The sequence below is a fragment of the Abramis brama genome, assembly GCF_963993115.1.
Source record: "Abramis brama genome assembly, chromosome: 21".
Lineage (NCBI taxonomy): Eukaryota > Metazoa > Chordata > Actinopteri > Cypriniformes > Leuciscidae > Abramis > Abramis brama.
This window is the reverse complement of record NC_139983.1, coordinates 7,288,525-7,308,582: the sequence shown is the minus strand read 5'-3', so window position 1 is coordinate 7,308,582 and position 20,058 is coordinate 7,288,525. Positions and strand designations below refer to the sequence as shown.

Sequence of the window (20,058 nt, the reverse complement as noted above, 5' to 3'; positions counted from 1 at the left end):
TCATAATTTTAAAGTAAAAAATAAATATAATATTACTGTAAAACAGCAACACATCAACAACTTTTATTTATAAAGCACATTTAAACACAATATAGATTGATCCAAAGTGATGTACAGAGTACAAAGCAGGTATACACAATAAAAACAATAATTGCAGGTTTCCAAAAGCTAAAGAATAAAAAATAGGATTTAAGAGTAGATTTAAAAATGTCCAATGAAGGAGCAGACCTCACACGATAGGGGAGACCATTCCCAAGCTTGGGCCGGGCCACAGAAAAGGCCCGGTCACTAGGGTTGGCTATCGTTTTAATTTTAACGATTCCGATTTCGATTCTGCTTATTTCAATTTCAATAAGGTAAAAAAACAACAACTTGGATATCATTCACATTTAGTCTTATTGCAAAACATTTAATTGTAGCTGAATATCATGGCTTAAGAACACTTATGCAAGGAACGTTTCCCTGTGGTTTAAAAATACCATAGAGAAACAACTAGCCTAACTAATAAACATTTGAAGCATTATTAAAGGCAGTAAACAATAAAAAAGAACAAATAAAAAAATTAGCTATCGCAACAAATAGATGCAACTGAACAAAGATATGTTTGAAATAAAGTGTTTTAAGATTTTCAGGTACAGAAACTGTAATCAAATGTAAAATAACACTGCACTTTATAAAAAAAAGTATACATTACAAATATAGTTACAAAAGTTATTCAGTCAAGAACAAGTGAATTATCTCTTTGTCTTTTGTAGTGTTTTGTAGTGTTGTCTTTGTCTGTTTGTAATGTTAGAGATGCCAGCAGGAATGTTAGGCATGTGTGCAGCACAAAAAAACAGCGCGCAACACAACACCGTGACACAGTTAAGAGCAAGTGATTAGAAGATCTAAGTGCCCTAGCAGGACAGTATGGCACAAAAGGATCACTAATATTCCTTGGTGCACGGCTGGACAATAATACAAACATAAGGATTTTAAAATCAACTCTGAATTTAATCGGAAGCCAGTGGAGCGATGCTAAAATAGGGGAGATATGGTCCCTCTTTTTAGACCCAGTCAAATGTCTTGCGGCCACAATTTGAACAAATATCAATCGTGATAAGGAAGATTGAGGGAGACCAGAATAAAGAGAGTTGCAATAATCTAATCGTGCATGAATCACAACAAGAAGATTATTTAACTTTACAAAAGATCTAATAGATTCCTCTAATAACAGCACTAATTTGTTTATCAAAAAATAGTGAAGCGTCAAAGATCACCCCAAGGTTTTTGTTTGCGTACATTGGTTGAGAGAGGATCTAACTGGGCTTCCCGAGCAGGGGAGGAATTTACAGGATAATCTAGAGTTAAAGCCTCTGTTTTATTCTCATTTAGCTGCAAAAAACCTTACTACGTTTCCCAAACTTCAGTCTATTTGACTATCTGACAGTGTGAAGTACTGAATTGATGCTGATTTGTGTTTATAATTACTAGCTACGTTTAAATGGACACCATTTGTTTCAATCGGAATGAACTTGACGTTTACATGAAATCTAAATAAAGTGACAGGGTTGATGTGCACGTTTGTGTCACAGACTTTAAAACATGCGCACAATGCATGAATATACAGAGATTGCCACAGTTGCCGCATACCATCCTCTTACTATAGTTTCATTTCTTTGTTTTAAAATGCAGGCTTTATATTTATCATTTTTCATTTATCATAATATTAATATTGATAATGATACGTCATTGCACGTCCACAGAACTTTCCAGTTTCAGTTTTCAATCCGATCAAGTGTTAATGTCCTATGGAACAGATTAGAAAAGGTTTAAACCACCCCTTACAATCCGAATGAAATTGAAATTTGGCTTTGGCCAATTCATTCGGATTGACGTGGTTACGTGATAATTAAAAAAAAAATCCAACTGTGCTATTATTCCGATTACAATTAGATTACTGTGTAGTGTAAGATGCGCACTGTTGCAACATACTTCCGTGGGTTTAAGTGGTTCTGTCTACACGTCTAATTTCGTGTGATTGTGCTACATTGACCAACAGATCAAATTAATTTTTAACTTTCACTTTGACACATCTTGTGTTGACAGCCTCAGTCAGCAACATGCATTTTTATTTTATTTTAATTTGTATCAAGAATTGTGACAATTCACTTGGTATATGTAGTGCTGACTACTGAAATGTTGGTATCGTGGCAACACTAAGTACTAGTCATCAGACCATACTATATATCAAGTACATTGGTTCAGCATGATTCTATGTGCAGACGCTGCTCGAAAAAGAGTCCCGAAGGACAAAGAGAATGAATCCATACGAAGTGCTTCGAAGCCAGGTGATCGAGTTTATCGACAGCCTTGTGAGGTAAGGAGACAACACAACACTATGAGTGCGGTGTGCTCAATTTGCTTATCTCACAAAAAGTTTGTGGGCCTCTGTTCAGGGAATACCTGACTCCAGCAGAACTCCAGCCACTCAGTGAAGTGTGCTACTACAGTTCCTCAGGGGTCCTGCGACAGCGCCTCAATGTCACCCCTCGCACATCCATTCAGACGGCTCTCAGTCATCCTTTCCACTACCTGCAGGTAACTGACCTCTCGTTCTGACTAACCAATTCCTATCTTAATTTCTGGCCTACATTTTCATTATCCAATATGTTGTATTGTCAAGAGCTTCCCAAACTCAAAGGCATAAGCAAAAGCTTCTTGTGAATGGCTTCTATAGGTGTCAATCAGGTCCACTTGATGAAGCTGAAGCACTGTCATACTCCCCGTTTAGTGAGCATCCATTGATGCATTTTGTAATAGGTGGATAATAGTTGGAAAGCATCGCTGTATAGATATGAAAGGTAATGCAATGTGAATTTCAGAAACTTTGATTGCAGTGAAGAATTCATCTAAAGGGTTGTGATGCAACATTTGAGTTTTAACTACCAATGTGAATGCAAGCAGAAATCCGCCTGATACAGTGGATACACAGATATGCCTTCTAGAAACTAACAGCACAGCTGACTTATTGCGCTTATAACTGTTTTAACATCAAGCGCGTCCACTCTTTCTATTCTCATTCATGCATTTCATCACTCTGAAGTGTCAATAGTGCTATATATTTACATACCGCGATATACACGATATAGCAAAATCTCTAACTATAGACATTTTATACCGTGGAAACGATATATATCGTCATAGCCCACAGTGGTTGTGGATAGAAACTGTCAATTTTCAACACGTATATCCACTAAATGTGAATTTTGTCATTGTTTTGGAGCACATTAGCTTGTAAACTTTATTGTTTGATTTGTTTGCTTGTATGCTTGATCTGTATGTCTGTTTTTGCATAGCTTTGTATTTTACTGATTTGCTTTTATGCTGTACGGTGTCCTTGAGTGCATTGAAAGGCGCCTATAAATAAAAGGTATTATTATTATTATAATAAATAACCTTAAGGCCAAGATGGCCAACGATATTTTGATTTTCACTTTTAAGTCACAGGGAAGGTTAATCCAAAAACTAAATTCTGTCATTTACTGATCCTCATTTTATGATAAACCTGACTCTCTGATGTGGAACAAAGTTCAGTGAAGGTCAATGGGATTCAACAATCTTCAAAAGAGCTGTCTCATTAGTTCTGCTTCTGTGTTCTGTTGTTGCTGCAGAATGAAAGCCTGAAAACGAATGCTGGCACAATCTCCAGTGCTGCTCCAGACCTCTGCATTGTGTACAAGCTTCATCTCGAGTGTGGAAGACTCATAAATCTATATGACTGGCTTGAGGTACGAACATGCTAAATCAAAATATAAATCACATATAGAGGTGGGTTATCTTTTTCTAACAGTGTGGATGGTACCTGTCATTGCTTGTGATATTTCAAGGCATTTGTAACTGTGATGTCAGCTGCTGAGGACCAGGATGCTGATTCTGAGGAGAATGGCAAATTTGACAGCCTTAAACAGTATCCTTTTTTGACATTTTACTGTTAATGCATTCTTTAGAGAGAATGTTTAAGGTAAAAGCATGTGACTATCATAAATGAACAGATTGTTAATGTACACTCTTACTTTCCTTTTAAAAAGGTCTATGAAAGGACATTTCTTATACGTATGTATTGTTCTTAACATTAACAGTGCTCGTTTCATTCAGGCTGTTTCTGAGATGGAATTTCTTGGCTTTGTTAAATCAACAAAACAGAAAACTGATCATGTGGCCAGACTGACTTGGGGAGGATGTTGAAGAAACAATTTACAAATCACTGTTTCCTGAACACAAGAGATTGGCCTGACATGCAGAAAATAATGTGTATGCTTTTTGCACTACAACTGTATTTTGTACTGTCAGCTGTATTACATGTTACTGTTTTTTTTTTTTTTTTTTTTACATTTGTTACCGTTTGTTAATTTACAATCAGAATAAAAAAAATGTAATGTCTGTCAAATATTTGAATTAATTGGATCTGTAAAGTTTTAATTTGATCAAACTATATGAGATAATAAACATGAAAATGAATTTGAACTTTTTTTTATTACAATATTTGAAAGTGACAGAGTTCTGTAAAGATGAAATGCTCATTTTCAAACTTTATTTACAGAAAGTATAGGCAATATTTAAATATTTAAAATTATATTTAGAAGACAACATAAAAATACAACAATACAAGTAATTATAAATAAATAAAATTCCAAAATTTCAGAAGCAGTTTCAATAACTGTAAATAAAGTGTTTGATCATGCCAGATCTTTTTCCGCCTTTAATGTAATATTGAAAATAACAAAGTTAATGCAACAAACAAATAGCTATTAAGAGGAGAAAAAATTAAAACCTAAATGTACCTGTCTGCATGAGTGTGCACACTCTTTCATAATGGGTCGTGTTACTTTGTTTGGAATTAACCGATCACATTCACTCTTACTGAAAAGTATTTATAATCCTCCACTCGTCATTTGAGTGATGATGATTGAAATGAGCTGTTTCTGTAGGATTTTCTTGGCATCTTGTTGAGCCATGGCCTGCATAAAGCTTACAAAGGCAGTGTGGGATCTCATTGTGAAGAAGTTTCAATCAGGAGAAGGGTACAGAAGTATTACCATTTTCCAGAACAGATGTGCCATGAAAGGTCATCAACAGGTGGAGACAAAGGGGCAGAACAATGACATTGACTTACAGTAACATTAAAGGGGCTGCAGGAATGTCCAGCAAGTACTGGTCACTGCGCGTTACAACGATATCCTGTATTCTTCACAAGCCATTGCTCACACACACAAAAAAGTATACTCAAGAAAAAAGGAAATAGCCCATAAGCCTGTCTAAATCTTTCCAAAGCCATGTAGTAAAATAATTTATGGTCTGATGAAACCAAGTTGAACTTTTGAGCCATCATTTTAATAGGTACATCACCCAAACAACACCATAACCACAATGAAGCATGACATTATGCTGCCTGTATAGGGCTGTTTCTCTTCAGCTGGGACGACTGGGGCACAATAGAAGGAATCATGGAATGCCATGACATTTTGGCATAATACCAGCAGGCCTCCATTAAAAATCTAAAGATGAAGAGGAATTTTATCTAATAGCATGGTAATAACATCAAACAAAACTAAGTCAACAGAGGAATGCTCTCAGAAGAATGTTTTGGAAAGCCAGAGCCCGGACTTAAATCCAATCGAAGAAAAAAAAAAAATGTGGAATGAGTTATACTTTTATTCAAAAGGACTGGCCGTGTTAAAAGCAAAAGGTATTTTAATCAAGTATTAGCTTAGGGGTGTGATTAGTTTATTATACAAATTCTGTTGGTTTCAATATTAGGTAACACTTTATTGTATTGTCCCTATTAATTTTCCCCCAAATGTCCTGTGATATGCTCTTCTTTAACACATAGCCTAATATTTAAGTTAATAAAATATTTATATTTAGTCTTTAAAACTTCTTTTTTATTATTATTATTAAATGCCAGTCACATTACAAATAATAAACATGACAATAGTCCAACATATAGTATGAAAATATTGAACAAATATAGACTACAACAAATAGGAAATGAAAATATACAGAGTGTCTGTAAAACTTCTCTGGTGGCTTTTATGAGCTACTACGACGTCAGATTACACATTTTCAAGGGCACCAGAAATCCCCGCCCCTTCTCGACATGATTGGTTAGTGTGTTCATTGTAGACACCTCATTGGATAAAATGATTATAGCGTCATGGTTACCGCCTCCGCTATCGGAAGACAGCTGCATTGGTGAGGAAAACGTGTTTCCTGTTTGTGTTGTATTTTGGCTTAAAACAGCGTTGTTCTTGTTGAAGATAGATGTTGTTTAATAATGTTGCTAAGTAAGAAGTAATAAATAAAAAACACTTTTTAAAGCATTTTAAATTGATGAAACAGAGACACCTCTGTGTTGTCTTGTTAGCATAGCGGAGTCTTTTTACTATTTAGAGGTAGATTCTAACATGCAATCGTTTCTATTAATCTCTCAAACAGGGATGTATGCCTTTGCTTTCATACAAATACTTATGTTATACACTGTTTATCTTAGCAAGAGTGCTCTGAGCCAGGGCAGACTAGTCGTTATTACCCGCAGGTGAATTATAGTTTATATATATATATATTTTTTTTTTTTAATTAAACAAAAAATGTTTTCATAAATTGAGAAAATCCAGAAACTGCTTTGTATATAATTTTACCATTAACAACGTCAGTTTAAGTATTAAATCGACAGTTTGACTCAAAGTCGCTGCAGTTCAGATTATTAACCACAAGGTGTCGCTCGAATATTACGAATTCAATCGAGACTATCCTCTGGATGAGTCTTGAAGTCCCGAGACATGAGGAAGCCTTGTGACACTACAGGACTGTCCATACTGAGAATAGGTTTTTCTTTGTGCAGTGGGGTTCTCAACAGAAGTCTGAGACCAAATCTGGGATTTTTTCATATAATGAAAAGTTATATAAATTTTTTATGACATTTAAGATTCAACGTGGGCAAATTTGTTACAGGAAATGTTAGAAGGAAATTGCACACAAAGTCATTATAATGCTCTTTGGAACATTCTGAAATCATATTCTGATAACACAAATAAGTTTGTTCAAAACCTGTTCCATGTCACTTTGAGTGCATATCATTAAAGCAAAATGGGAACATACCAAATACTAAGAAATTCTGAAAATCATGTTAATTAAGTTCTTATTGTTCTTCTTAAGTTTTCTTCTTCTTCTTCTTCTTCTTATCATTCCCGGGAGAAAAATTTTGGCCAGCTCCTGCGCCTAGGCCCTTTGAGACAGAGACATATTCATATTTCAGGAACGCTGTCACGTATTGAAACCAGACTTTGTACATTAACTCGAGACTCCAATGTGAGGATGTACAAGATAAAAAAAAAAAAAAAAAAACATTACAAAATTTTACATTATTTGGCAAACCCCCCCCCCCCCCCCCCCCACACACAGCTATTTGGCCAGCTCCTGCGTCTAGGCCCTTTGAGACAGAGACATCGTTCCAACTTTAAAACGTCCGGTCAGTACCGGTGTAAGTTGCTCGCGAAGATGACATCACGTGTCATTCGTCCGCCATATTGGATTGAACAGAAAGCGAAACTAAATTTTCACAGGTCACAAATTTGGTCCGAACTTCACGAAACTGGACGTACATGATCCTTGGACCAAGCCTCACAAAAGTTACTAGAAGGATTTTTGATTTTCGGAAGCGTTTGCCCGTCACAGCCAAACGAAATCAGCGGCGTAGTCGCCAAACAGGAAGTCGTCCATATCTCAGGAACTCTGTCACGTATCGAAACCAAACTTTATACATTAACTCGGGACTCCAATGTGAGGATGCACAAGATCAGAGTTTTTTTTTTTTAATTTTTTATTTCAGGCTAATTGACAAACCCATTTACCTATGTCTATGCAAAAGTTTCACCTCACACTTTTAATGTTAATGCATTTAGACAGTAGGTGGCACTGTTGTATTACATTTCACAGAGCTGCCAAGTCAGTGTATAGACTGCATTCGTTTTTACTAGGTTTGTCTTAATAAATGCAGGGCCTGAATTTCGTTAATTATCGGTCTAATTTAATCATCTTCATTTATTAATATATACAGATTTGTATGCATGAATTGTGCATTTCCAGTTCTCAAAACAGTTAATAAAAAAAATAAAAAAAATAAACTTTATACAAAATACATCATGCTCTTCTTCGCTAACCGAACAAACAATTCATTGTCTGTGGCTGTGTTTGTGCGCACGGGAAATATGCTGCGCATAACAATAGAAAACAAGGAGAAACGCGCAGTCACATGCTCAAACAATCAACAACGTCGCTCTAGAGCAGGGTTCACCAATCTCGGTCCTGGAGGGCCGCTGTCCTGCAGAGTTTAGCTCCAACCCCAATTAAACACACCTGAACCAGCTAATCAAGGTCTCACTAGGCATACTAGAAACTTTCAAACAGGTGTGTTGGAGCTAAACTCTGCAGGGACAGCGGCCCTTCAGGACCGAGATTGGTGAACCCTGCTCTAGAGGTGCGTTGTGGACTGCGAAGTGGACTTCACAGGGTTTTCCGCCATCTTAAGTGAGATTTCAATCCGAAGGGAGCGAACATGTTCAGCTCAAAGGGCACTGCGCACGGCATAGGGAATAAGGGAACATCGATACATCACTTCACAGGAAGTGGAGAGCGATGATCACCCAACTGTCATTTCGCGCACCACGTCATCACCAGTCAGAACGGTCATAACTAATGATGGAGGAGTTTACGTATGTGTGTAAGGGACTGTTCGTTTTTTATTTAAGGGGCCACCGGGGGATTTTTGAGATCTGTTGTCAAAAAAGACATGACCCTCCCTTTGCCAGCAATACATTTTTCTATGACCCTCCAAAATGATTGTGAAAAAAGGCATGACCCTCCCCGATAATTTATTGATTAGCCTACTTCTGTACTGGTTTGCGCTTGGCAAAGATGTTCAGACAGCCATTGTTTTTTTTAAACCATAAACTCTTGCTTTCTCATCTTACTAGGGCTGTAACGATAGACCAAACCTACGATTCGGTTCGTATCACGATTTTTGATTTTAGATTTGAAAAAAATCATGTTTTCGGTGCTGATGCGGTGTGACTCGTTCAACATGTGGGTGGCGTTGCGAATAAAGCATCTAAAAGTTGTCACAAAGAACCGGCAAAAGTAATGATTATTAATATGTCAAATATAGCAAGGAGACATTTTAATTGTCTATTAATAAACAAGTGTTTTCTGTGTCGACTGCAAAGATGAAGTTGACGATGCGTCGCAATCTTCTCAGAACGCGCCAGAGAGAAATGCACATTTCATAAGCAGAAAGCAGTCTGTTTTCCTTCGTTATGAATTGTTCTGTTTAAAAGGTAGACATTTCAAGCTTTCTATAGATATATTTCTCAGGTCTGTGAGGCAAGTAGAATACCTTACGCTGAGTTTCGGTTCATTTATGAGACGAGTCCAGTTCACTCGCCCGCGCCTCCGTGTCATGATTATCTATTTTCTACTATATTTACTTCTTATTTATTAAATCCAGATGAAACATTGATTAAAATTAAGATACAATTAATAAAAAACGAAATTCACTTTAAAGAAAGGCTTTGTGCTTTCTGTTTGAGGTCTCTGTGAAAATTTTAAAGTCGCTTTCAGAGCAGTCATGTCATGTCCGTAACATTTTATTTTATTTTTTTTACATAAATGCGAACACGAAAAATAAAATAAAAATAATATAATATTTTATGTTCTGTGGAGGCCGATCTTTATTTTTCTAATGTCTTGACTCCTTTCAGACGTTTCAAAATATTAGTATTAAATGCATTTTCTGAGAATTTATATTTCAAGTTTTGACTGCAAATGTCACGTCCATAACACTGGAATCGCCCAATTTTAACGAATTTATCCTCAACTAGTTTTTGTGGTGTAGGTCTACATATTTTATTATGTTAACTTAAATAATACTAATAGTAATTTAAAGATGTGGTAGCCCTACATCTTACACATTGTGGAAACAAAATAAGAATGGAAACTAAAATATGGTAGTATCGCGCTACAGCGCACATTCTATCAGCTGCAGTTCTGGCGCCTCAGTCCCAATACTGTAAAACTCGACGTACGTTCACATCACATGTTAATGCAGCGGTAGAGTTACACTCACAGGACAAAAGTATTCGCACAAAAGTTCATTATTTGCTCGTGCTTTAAAGCTTTGCTGGGTAAACATTTCTTTGGCATTCTGTTCTGACATGATGCACTTTTTCTAAGCGCGAACTGAAGTGCGCGCGCACTGTCAAACAGCGCCAAACTGGATTTTTGTTGGGTCAGACCCATCTGATATCGAAGGGGGGCTGATAACGCGAGATCAACATGGAGCTAAATGGAAAGAAATAGCACCAAACAAGCCACTTTGAAATGTTGCTGTTTTCATGAATATAAAAGTTGTGTGACCCTCCCCCTAGAATAAAAAAAGTTGGATGACCCTCCCCTCAACAATATAATTGTAAATATATAATATAATAATAAAAATTAAAATATGAATGTAGTCCTATATATATTTATGTTATATCATAATCTGCGCGACCCCGTAGTTGACTTTCTTTGATGACGTTTGCAGGGCGTTTCAAATGAGCGGTTATTGTCAGTGAAGTCGCTTGCTCTCCCGTGGCGTCTGTCTGTCGTTGCTATGCAACCATGAACTGCGCTCTCCATGATGACAAGGAAGTATCAGCAAAAGATGAATTGATTTCTAGCCTTTGCATTAGCTTTACTACTAGATATATTTATGGAGATGAAAAATAATAAGGCGCCCTGTACAGCTATGATCAGCTGTTCGGCCGAGCATTCAATGTTGTTATGCTGTAAGCTGATCAGTTGGTTCGTTGCTGCCGCGCTCTATCACTCGCACACCATAAAGAGCAAATTGTTTTTTAATGTTTCAATTTAGTGATTAAAATGACATAATTTGGAAGCGGATAATTTCTTCACAAACAGCTCATTATGACTCAATGTTAGAATGCTGCACCTACACTCGATAGACCACTGCATTGACAGCGTGAAACATATGATGCACATAACTTTTCACCTTTTTGCACAATCTTGAAAAAAGTACTATTGTTGAAATTCTCAGATCAAGCAAACTTCAACGCACCCTTATCCACTACCTGCTAACATTAGTGAACCGCACCCGAGCAAGCACACTTTGCAGTTCCTCCGGAAATGCCTTTTTCTAGTTGTCTAATACAACTCAAATTTTGCCCAATAGACCCTTGTATCCCCACTGTAATTAAGAAGAGACTCATGTTTTTCAGTTGACTGAACTGAAGTCTGATGGCAGCGACACAGAAACTGGCCTGTTATCGGTTACCCCCCCTGCCTACCATAGGGGAGATTATCAAACTGTATAACCTGAGAGCCGAGAAACAGCTTTCTCAGAACTTCCTCCTCGACATGCGACTCACAGGTAACTCCAACTACTGTTCACTCGATTTCTAAATGTGTTAACAAGACTTGATGGATTTCAATGAAGTAGCACACTCTTTATGTGCAGACTAAATGTAAACTTTAAACAAAATGGATTGTATTTCAGATAAGATTGTCCGGCAGGCGGGAAACCTGAAGGATGCGCATGTGTGTGAGGTTGGACCTGGACCTGGGGGTCTCACCAGGTCTATTCTAAAAGCTGGAGCGGCAGACTTATTAGTGGTGGAGAAGGACATGCGCTTCATGCCAGGATTACAGGTTTGCATATTAATGTATTTGATAGAGCGATAAATTGGTCATGCCCATTATGTGGCCATTTTGAGATTGACACCAGCCAGGCACGGATTTAGAAAGCAGAGGCCCCTGGGCACAAAATCTTGGAGGCCCCCTCCCCCCTCGTAGGCTTGTGGCCCAAACTAACACCGCATCTTAATTTTTAGAAACAGTAAAAGGAAGCTGTGGGTTTTTCTTTACTTTAAAACAAAACCACTTTCTCCAACTCCATTTCTTGTAATGTTAACTGTGACAGAAAAGGAGATCTATAAATGCACTGTTTTTATCGTTATTGATTTTATCGTATTTTTGCGGTAACTTACTGGCAGCACTATTGCCAGTAAGGTACTGTAAGTTCCCCTTTACAGTAGCTTACCTGGAAATGTGTTTTACGGTATGATGCCCTTACCGCAATTTAATTTTACAGTATGATGGCCTTACTGCGACTTATTTTTACAGTATAAAACAGTACTATTTTATTATTTATATTTTACATGAATGCTATTGAATTGAATAAATTCCAAAAAAGTGACTTGAGTCCATGTACATCAGCATATTCTTTATTCACTGTCACAATCAATTACATCCATTTTATTTTTTTATTGTGATGCAACATTAGGCAAGGCAGTTTTATTCATATAGCACGTCATACACTTAAAATGCAAAGGCAAATAAAAGTGCTTTACACATTAAGTAATTAAAATAATCACAAAATAAAAGCAAGGAAAATTAAAGTGCCCCTATTATGGATTTTTGAAAATGACCTTTCATGTAGTGTGTAACAGCTCTAAGGCCTCGTTTACACTGTAAGTGAAATGTGACCCAATTCCGATTTTTTGCTCATATGTGACACAGATCGGATGTGTTCTATGACAGTGTAAACAGGGAAAAAGGCATGCATTCAGATATTTCGAGATCGGTTTCAGGCCTCATTCATATGTGGAAATAAATCAGATATAAATCAGATATGTGCCAATGCGACTTTCATATAAACAGGCAGATCGGATTTTCTGAGGCATTAGGCAAAGTCTCCACGGTTTACTGATGAGAGCAACCCCGACGCGCGTCTGCAAAGGGACGGGTGGGCCTCGTTTACACTGCAGGTCTTGATGCCCAATTCTGATTTGTTGCCTATATCCGATTTTTTGGACCGTCCGTTTACACGTTCTTTCAATTGTGACCCATATCCGATTCATGTATTTACACTTGACATACTATCTGAAATGCTGCACATGATTAAAGGGGGTTCTTGTACGGATGGACAAACGCGAAATATGCTCAAGACCTGCAGTATAAACGAGGCCTAAGTGAATGAAAACATCCTGCAAAGTTTTAAATCTGAAAGTGCACTGTATATAAAGTTATTTTCTTTCAAAAGTAAGAGTCGACAATGAAATGAATCGTTTTTCAAACGAGTCATAAGCCATTTCGTTGTGACGTCAAGACGAAACATTAGCATATTGCCGACACCAGGGAAAACTTGAAACCCTTCAAACACGACAGCTGATCCCTGTGGATGCTGGATAACATCATGTTGAGAAGACGCTGTGCTCTACAATGTGACGGTAAAGCCAGTTTTATTTTCACTGCCCAAGAATGAGCATGTGAAGAATCAGTGGTTAAAGTTCATCTTTACCACGATACCACAGCAGTGTAATCCTAAACTTTTGCTGTGTTCCCTTTATTTTACTGACGACTGCTTCTCAAATCTCGGAGTTCAGTGCAGGATTCGCAAACCGCTTGCAATGGAAGATGGAGTTCAAAATACTTAGTTTTGAGTTTTATTTTGTGTAGGTCTCCTGCTAACTGGCTAACTCACGTTATCACTGTCTTACTGAAATCACTCTTACGTTATCACTGTCTTACTTCTGCTAATCAGTTTGTGGGCCACTATTACCTATAGCTGTGTCTATTAATGCAGATTGTCCGTCGTTCTCACTACATTGAGGAAAGATTAAGCATGGAGCAAGATTTGTTTTACCAACGTTTATGTTACACCAGTCATTCACGCTAGAGCTCGGCTAATGTATGCACTGTTATTGATACAGTTTCCACGTGTTCACCGCAATAAATTAGAAAAATACTCTGTAAATAATTAAGTACAAGTAAAATAATCGGTTTGTCTGATGTACATGAACTTGTTAATGCTGATGGTGAGGAATTACAGTTGCAACATCTCATAATGTACCTCAAACTGAGTAGTGAATCACTGAGAAACGTCCTGCTCAAGTCATACAGTGTTTCATTATTGGACTCGCGTTCGGATTGATATGGTAAAATCACCGTCATTGTTCGTTACTGTGTTTAGTTTATGGTGTAGGAAGCCTCAGGACATTTATTTTTTAAATGTGGATAAAAAACTATTGCGACATGACGGCATTTCCATTAACCAATGTTATGTGACTAAAACGTCATTTTTTTTCTCTCGCTCGATAAGTCAATCCAAAAATCATGGCGATGGATGATAGTAGGTTTTCTTGTACCACTGCACTAGCCATTATATAGGGAAGACCAGGGATGGTTGTAACCCCATCAAATCCACCAATTAGGGATAAGATATGAGTCATGTGATCACTTCAGTATGTTCCTACTTGTTCTAGTAGACAAATTTAAACACACACACACACACACACACACACACGCGAGTCAAACAGACATAGTCTGTTATTGAGAGAGAGAGAGAGAGAGACATTGTTCTTTTATTTCAATAAATCTGTTTTTGAACAATCCATTTTTACTACTTTTGTCTATTGTTACAACTTACCCCAGCATGTGTTACAACCTACCCCGGTAGTTTGGTAGGTTGTAACAAAGGGACACCATGTATTTGACATCAACTCACAAGGTCTGTGATATTCTTGTAGAGGGTTGAATTGGTTCTGGTTGTTTCTCTCTGATATCTGCTTCGAGGTCTTTATAAATTGTGGCATTTCTTTGTTGTTTAGAATTCCCGCAATTCTTTTGTCTTTTATGAATTTAATAAAGACCTCTGTCTTGTCTTCTGTCAAAGCATATCGCACCATCTAAGAATGATCGACTATTACGGACGCCAGGTGACCTGTTATGCGAAAAAACTGTTTCCATTGGAGTTTTGCGAAATATTCCTTTTTCGAATTGAGTGTAAACTTTTTTGCGATATATGGGAGTTGCTTCGAAATTGACGTGTTTCCATTGGCCGTATCTTCAATTCGCAATTTAAATTTGCGCAATTTGAAGGGTAGTGGAAGCGTGGCTATTGAGTATTGAGTAATGGCTTTGAAGCCATCTACTGGCTGTAGTTGAAATTTCATGTTATTTTACATAGGAAGTTGTTTTAAAACATATTTAAAAAAATATTCTTACATTTTATTAATATAAATGTAAAAAAAAAAAAAAATCCTTAAATCCCCCTCAACACGTGAGTGATATTACATTTGTTTTAAAAATAATTAAATTGTTAGAAAATCACATTGGGGTCAAATGCCTGGGATCATTAAAAACCGAATGGTGCGTAAAGGGTTAATGTTGGGCTATCATTAACTTTTATTACATAAAATGGCATTACAATATGCATTGGCCGCCCTGTTCATTAGATTTTCGTATCAACAGTGTTCATTAAAAAAACAAACAAAAGAAATCTGAGAGCTCCATCCCAGTAAAGCTGCACATCTCTGCTGTGTCATCAAGCGGCGTTGAAGGTCGTCTCAGATGGAAGTGTCCTTGGAATGCAGCTTTCATTTCGAGGCCTTCATTCTGCATATTTTGAAGGATGTACTGTATCAAGTGTATCCTGTACATCCACAATCTTTTGCGCTCATGACGATTAAAAAAAAAAGCAGCAGTAAGCTCGCCTAAGTTCATTATGAAATGCGAGACAAAAAATAAATGTTTTCGGCGATGAAGACATTGTTTTCTTTCTTTGTGTTTGACATTAATCAATCTCCAAATGCTAAACTGCCCATGATGGAAATCATTTGGAGACCACAGATGGTTGTCATTCACTCTATTGCATTTATAGAAAGTCAGAAAGCCCCCCCCCCCAAAAAAAAAAACTGTGTATATATATATATATATATATATATATATATATATATATATATATACACACAGTATTTTTCAAAATCTATTTTTAATAGGATTTTTGCACAGTGAGCGCAGGTGGTGGAAACCTTGACGTGGCCAGTGGACTTAATAGAGCGTCTCATTCTAGCATTCAGTGCTAAGTAGTAGTCTAGCCTAGAAGCCTCAGAGTCAGGAGGAGCACTGAGTATGTGAGTAATGATTATATTGTTCACTGACTGATACAGTCTTGTACTTTGTAGTGACACATGTCCGTGTGGATGCAGCGAATCACACCTGTGCCATTGTAGACCTATGATTACTTTTTTACCAATGATTATTTTTTTCCTCTTAAAGTGCATGTTACTTAGTTCTACTGGCACAGTAATTTATTTAATGTTTTAATAGGCTTCATAAGCATTAATATTAAATTGTTTGAGTCTTCTTTTGGTTTTTCAGCTTTTGTCTGAAGCTGCCCCTGGAAGAATGAGGATAGCACATGGAGATATTCTCACATACAGACTGGAAAGAGGGTTCCCAGCTCACATAGCCAAGACATGGGACGATGGTAAACATTACAATTAATTTCAATAAATAATTATGGCATCCATGGTAAATATGAGCCAAACAGGTTGTGGTAAAATGCCTTGGCTTTTTATCTTCTTATCCACAAAACTCACAAATTTAATTCAGGTCTTACACTAAAACAATTTTTTTTTTTAAATAAATGTGTGCCACAATTATTGGCACCTTTTAATTTAATTTTAAATTTCAGTTGAATTCCCCTTTGTTTAGATTCCCAGTTTTGAGTCCTATAATGTGTAATAAGGTTGATGGACATATGGCAGATTCTTCAGATTCAGAGATCCACACTTGTGTACTTTCTTCTTTAGCTCATCCCACATATTTTCCATGGTGTTTAGGTCAGTGGACACGGATGGCCATGGCAACTTTTTTTTGCATTGCTTTTGAGATGTGCTTTTCTGGACCTTTGAATGGGACCTGTTATTCTTGACAAAATATAGGCTATAGTCACCTCATATTTATACCTCAGTGAAACTGGAAATCAGGGATGGGGAACTTCAGTCCTGGAGTTGAGCAGAGTTGAGCTCAAACCCTGATAAACTCTCCTGCCTGTATCTTTCTAGTAATGCTGAAGATTTATTAATTTTTCACTATAATTTTCTATAATTTTGCTCACATTTGATTAGAGTGCCGATAAGGCTTTTTTGGCATATATTAATGAACAGAATTGGTTGGACTCCTAAAGTCCTGTCTGAAATGTCATTATTTGAGTTGGTTTAAAATGATTTTCAATAATAAGGGAAAATAGGCTTACATTTGTTATTTTCCTTACATCCCACTGATCGTGTCCAAATGCTGCAGTTTAACTTTGTTTTAATCTGTCAGTTCTCTCGTTTCACAAGTCTTTGCTTTGGCTGCCTGTTCTTGCTAGAATTTGTTTCAAGCATTACACCCAATCTTTCAAAATGTACACTCCACTCCTTCCATATATTGCCTCTCTGTTCAGCACCTTATGAGAACAGTAAGATGGAACAATCACTTTCTTACTTGCACAAAACAAGCTTAGGTCAGCTTACCTAAATGTCTGCCATATTGACTGTATTCAGTCTTATGAATGTATTAATTGATCAGCAAATGAATTTGGTTTGTATTTTTATAATAACAAAAGCAGGATCCTCTTCTGGTTGATTTAAGGGCCAGCTTAACAAAGGTCATGTACTCTCAGCTGTTACAGTAACATAATTTGTGTACTCTGTTGTTGTATAAGCGTTTGTGAAAGGTTCTTTAGCGTATAATATGAGTTTGTGTGTTTCAGTTCCCCCCAACCTGCATATCATTGGGAACCTGCCCTTTAGTGTGTCGACTCCTCTCATTATAAAGTGGCTGGAACAGATGTCCAACAGAACTGGGTCCTTTTTGTTTGGGCGTACAAGGCTTACACTGACCTTCCAGAAAGAGGTGGCTGAAGTGAGTTCAACACTGCCTCCAAACGGAACAATACCACGAATAACAAGGTTTAAAAAAGTTTCGTTTACAAATGTAGTTGCTGTCCAACAGGAGTCAACAACCAGTAGTTTTTGGTGTATGAAATGGATCATTCTATTCTATCTACCCATCTATCCATCATGTTAGAACATTTTTACTTTGTGAAAATAAGTCACAGAGGTAAAAAAAATTGTGAAAATAAAATAAAAGAATATACTATAATAAGACATATTTGTAGAAGCTACTGCAATTGATTGATTGACTGACACAGTTGACTTGAGCATCAGAGGTTGTGTGCAGATCCTTAAAATGTAGCTTAAGTTAATGTGAAAATTTATGTTAAAATCAATTATTAAAGAAGTGAAGATTTTGTATTTATTTTGTAACATTATCGAATTTCTTGCCCCACTTTGCAATGTGTCAAGGGCTCCAAACCGAAATGTAACAGCTGCTAAGCTTCAAATACATGTTGTTGTTGTGGTTTTTTGGGCTGGTGAATTTTTCTTTTCAGTGTCAAATCAATGGAGCAACAGCAACAGAGCCGTGGGCACAGTCATTTTATTTAAAGTATGGATTTTCATCAAATGATGTTAATAAAGAGTCTACAGGACATATTTTTTCATATATGACTTGATGTATGTCTTGCTGCTTTACAGGTTATTTTATAATAGATAATGTGTATATTTAACCTTTTGGCACACACTGTAGAGCATACAAAACATTTGGAGTAAAATTTTGATATGTTAACTTGTTAACAGTTTGCTATCCTGAAAAAAGTATCTTTTAAAAAAGCTGTATTTGGTACAACATTAAGCTGAAGCCTGACATATTTCAGTAATTTTCAATATTAGGATGAAATTGTTGTGGGGAAAATGCCTAGAATGAGATATTGGTCTTGCATTTAATTTGGAGTGGCATTAAAAAGGTCTTAAAACATCTTCTCTTATTCCAAGGTTTTTAAACGAAGATCTTGCACTCTTTGCCCCGTTTAATGTTTAGAGGTTAACAGCCAGCACTGGAAGCCGTCAGCGAAGCCGTCTTTCTGTCATGGCTCAATATCTCTGCACTGTCAAAAGCTGTTTCACCATCCCAGGACGAGCCTTTGTTCCAAAACCAATCGTAAGTCTTTTTGTCTCTTTCTTCTTCCATTTACATTTCTGTGTGTCTGTGTTTGACTGCTCATGTGGAAGGATGTGGGTGTTCGCTCATTAGGAGAGCACAGAGTCAATGTTGTCTCAGATATGGAATCAGAGATGGCGACGCATAGTGTGTAATGATGCCCACAGGGTATTTGGTACGCCTCTCTTTCGTACAGGGTGGGAAGGTTTGAGATTTTAGCCTTGCTTCTTTACTCCACTGGGTTGTGTAGGACTGATTTTTGGGGAAAGCCAGGGGTTTGTGGATAAGAGGGGTCTTATGAAAGAAAGTACCTTACGCTTAAAGTTCCCTTGTCTGTAAATATTTTATCCAGCCAGAGTGCTTTTGAACCAAGAAGAAAGGAAAGTGGGACGAATTGAGCATTCTCTTGGATTAAATGGCACGGATGATTATTTCATTGCACACCAAGGCTTCTACACCGCTGATGAAAGAAATATGCTGCTTCATGAGGTTTCACACAAGAAGTTACTGAAACATCTCCTCAAGAGAAAAATTGTACAAGAGTGTTAATGCAGTAGACAGAAACAGAAAAAAAGGCTTAATTGTGCTCTTTGGGTAAAAAAAACTAAACATAGGCTAACCCTTGTAAGATCTAATGACAGGCCCATTCTCCATCCACTTATTCCCTTCCTGTTGGAAGACAGATTTGTGAGAAAATCACATTTCTGAAATAGTGGGAATTCGCCTTTAATCTTAGTTGTATGATATTTAATCATCAGATTTCGCTGATGTGTCTTCAGGTGTCTGATGTCAGGAAGACATTAATCTTGTGGAAAGGTAGAATGAACACCCTATATTAACCGCATATTAATATCATCCAGATCACTCTAGCATCTCTGTGGCGAGTTTTGCACTAGCAAGCACCATTCACATTTTCTTCAGTAAATGCAAAAATATATTTCCACATAGTATATTGGCCATAGAGACTGATAGATCCAACGTGTTCTTTTTATGCTTGCATTAAGAAGCAGTGAATTCTCTTTGATATTAGTTCAAGAATGTAATACTACAAATTTGCCTTTGCCAGTTTATTGGCTGTACAGACTGCGCTGTCTGTATCTGCCATCTGTGTTCAAGAGGCTCACCCTAGAGGAC

General features: G+C 37.0%; 2 protein-coding genes across 2 annotated transcripts in view; both read left to right on the top strand.

Annotated features, from left to right (window-relative positions):
• The window catches only part of orc3 (origin recognition complex, subunit 3), a 28,645-nt gene extending 24,145 nt beyond the window's left edge, over window positions 1–4,500 (top strand). Inside the window, exons 16-20 of the mRNA XM_084096254.1 lie at window positions 2,265–2,359; window positions 2,439–2,580; window positions 3,654–3,770; window positions 3,870–3,949; window positions 4,122–4,500. Coding sequence (XP_083952380.1) covers window positions 2,265–2,359; window positions 2,439–2,580; window positions 3,654–3,770; window positions 3,870–3,949; window positions 4,122–4,227 — 540 coding nt within the window. The 3' untranslated portion in view covers window positions 4,228–4,500. The remainder of the gene's footprint in view (window positions 1–2,264; window positions 2,360–2,438; window positions 2,581–3,653; window positions 3,771–3,869; window positions 3,950–4,121) is intronic.
• Window positions 4,501–6,183: 1,683 nt separating this feature from the next.
• Window positions 6,184–20,058, top strand: part of tfb1m (transcription factor B1, mitochondrial) — a 32,315-nt gene continuing 18,440 nt past the window's right edge. The window contains exons 1-6 of the mRNA XM_084096050.1: window positions 6,184–6,234; window positions 11,313–11,464; window positions 11,591–11,742; window positions 16,255–16,363; window positions 17,636–17,787; window positions 18,805–18,924. Of these exons, the coding sequence (XP_083952176.1) occupies window positions 11,332–11,464; window positions 11,591–11,742; window positions 16,255–16,363; window positions 17,636–17,787; window positions 18,805–18,924 (666 nt within the window). The 5' untranslated portion in view covers window positions 6,184–6,234; window positions 11,313–11,331. The remainder of the gene's footprint in view (window positions 6,235–11,312; window positions 11,465–11,590; window positions 11,743–16,254; window positions 16,364–17,635; window positions 17,788–18,804; window positions 18,925–20,058) is intronic.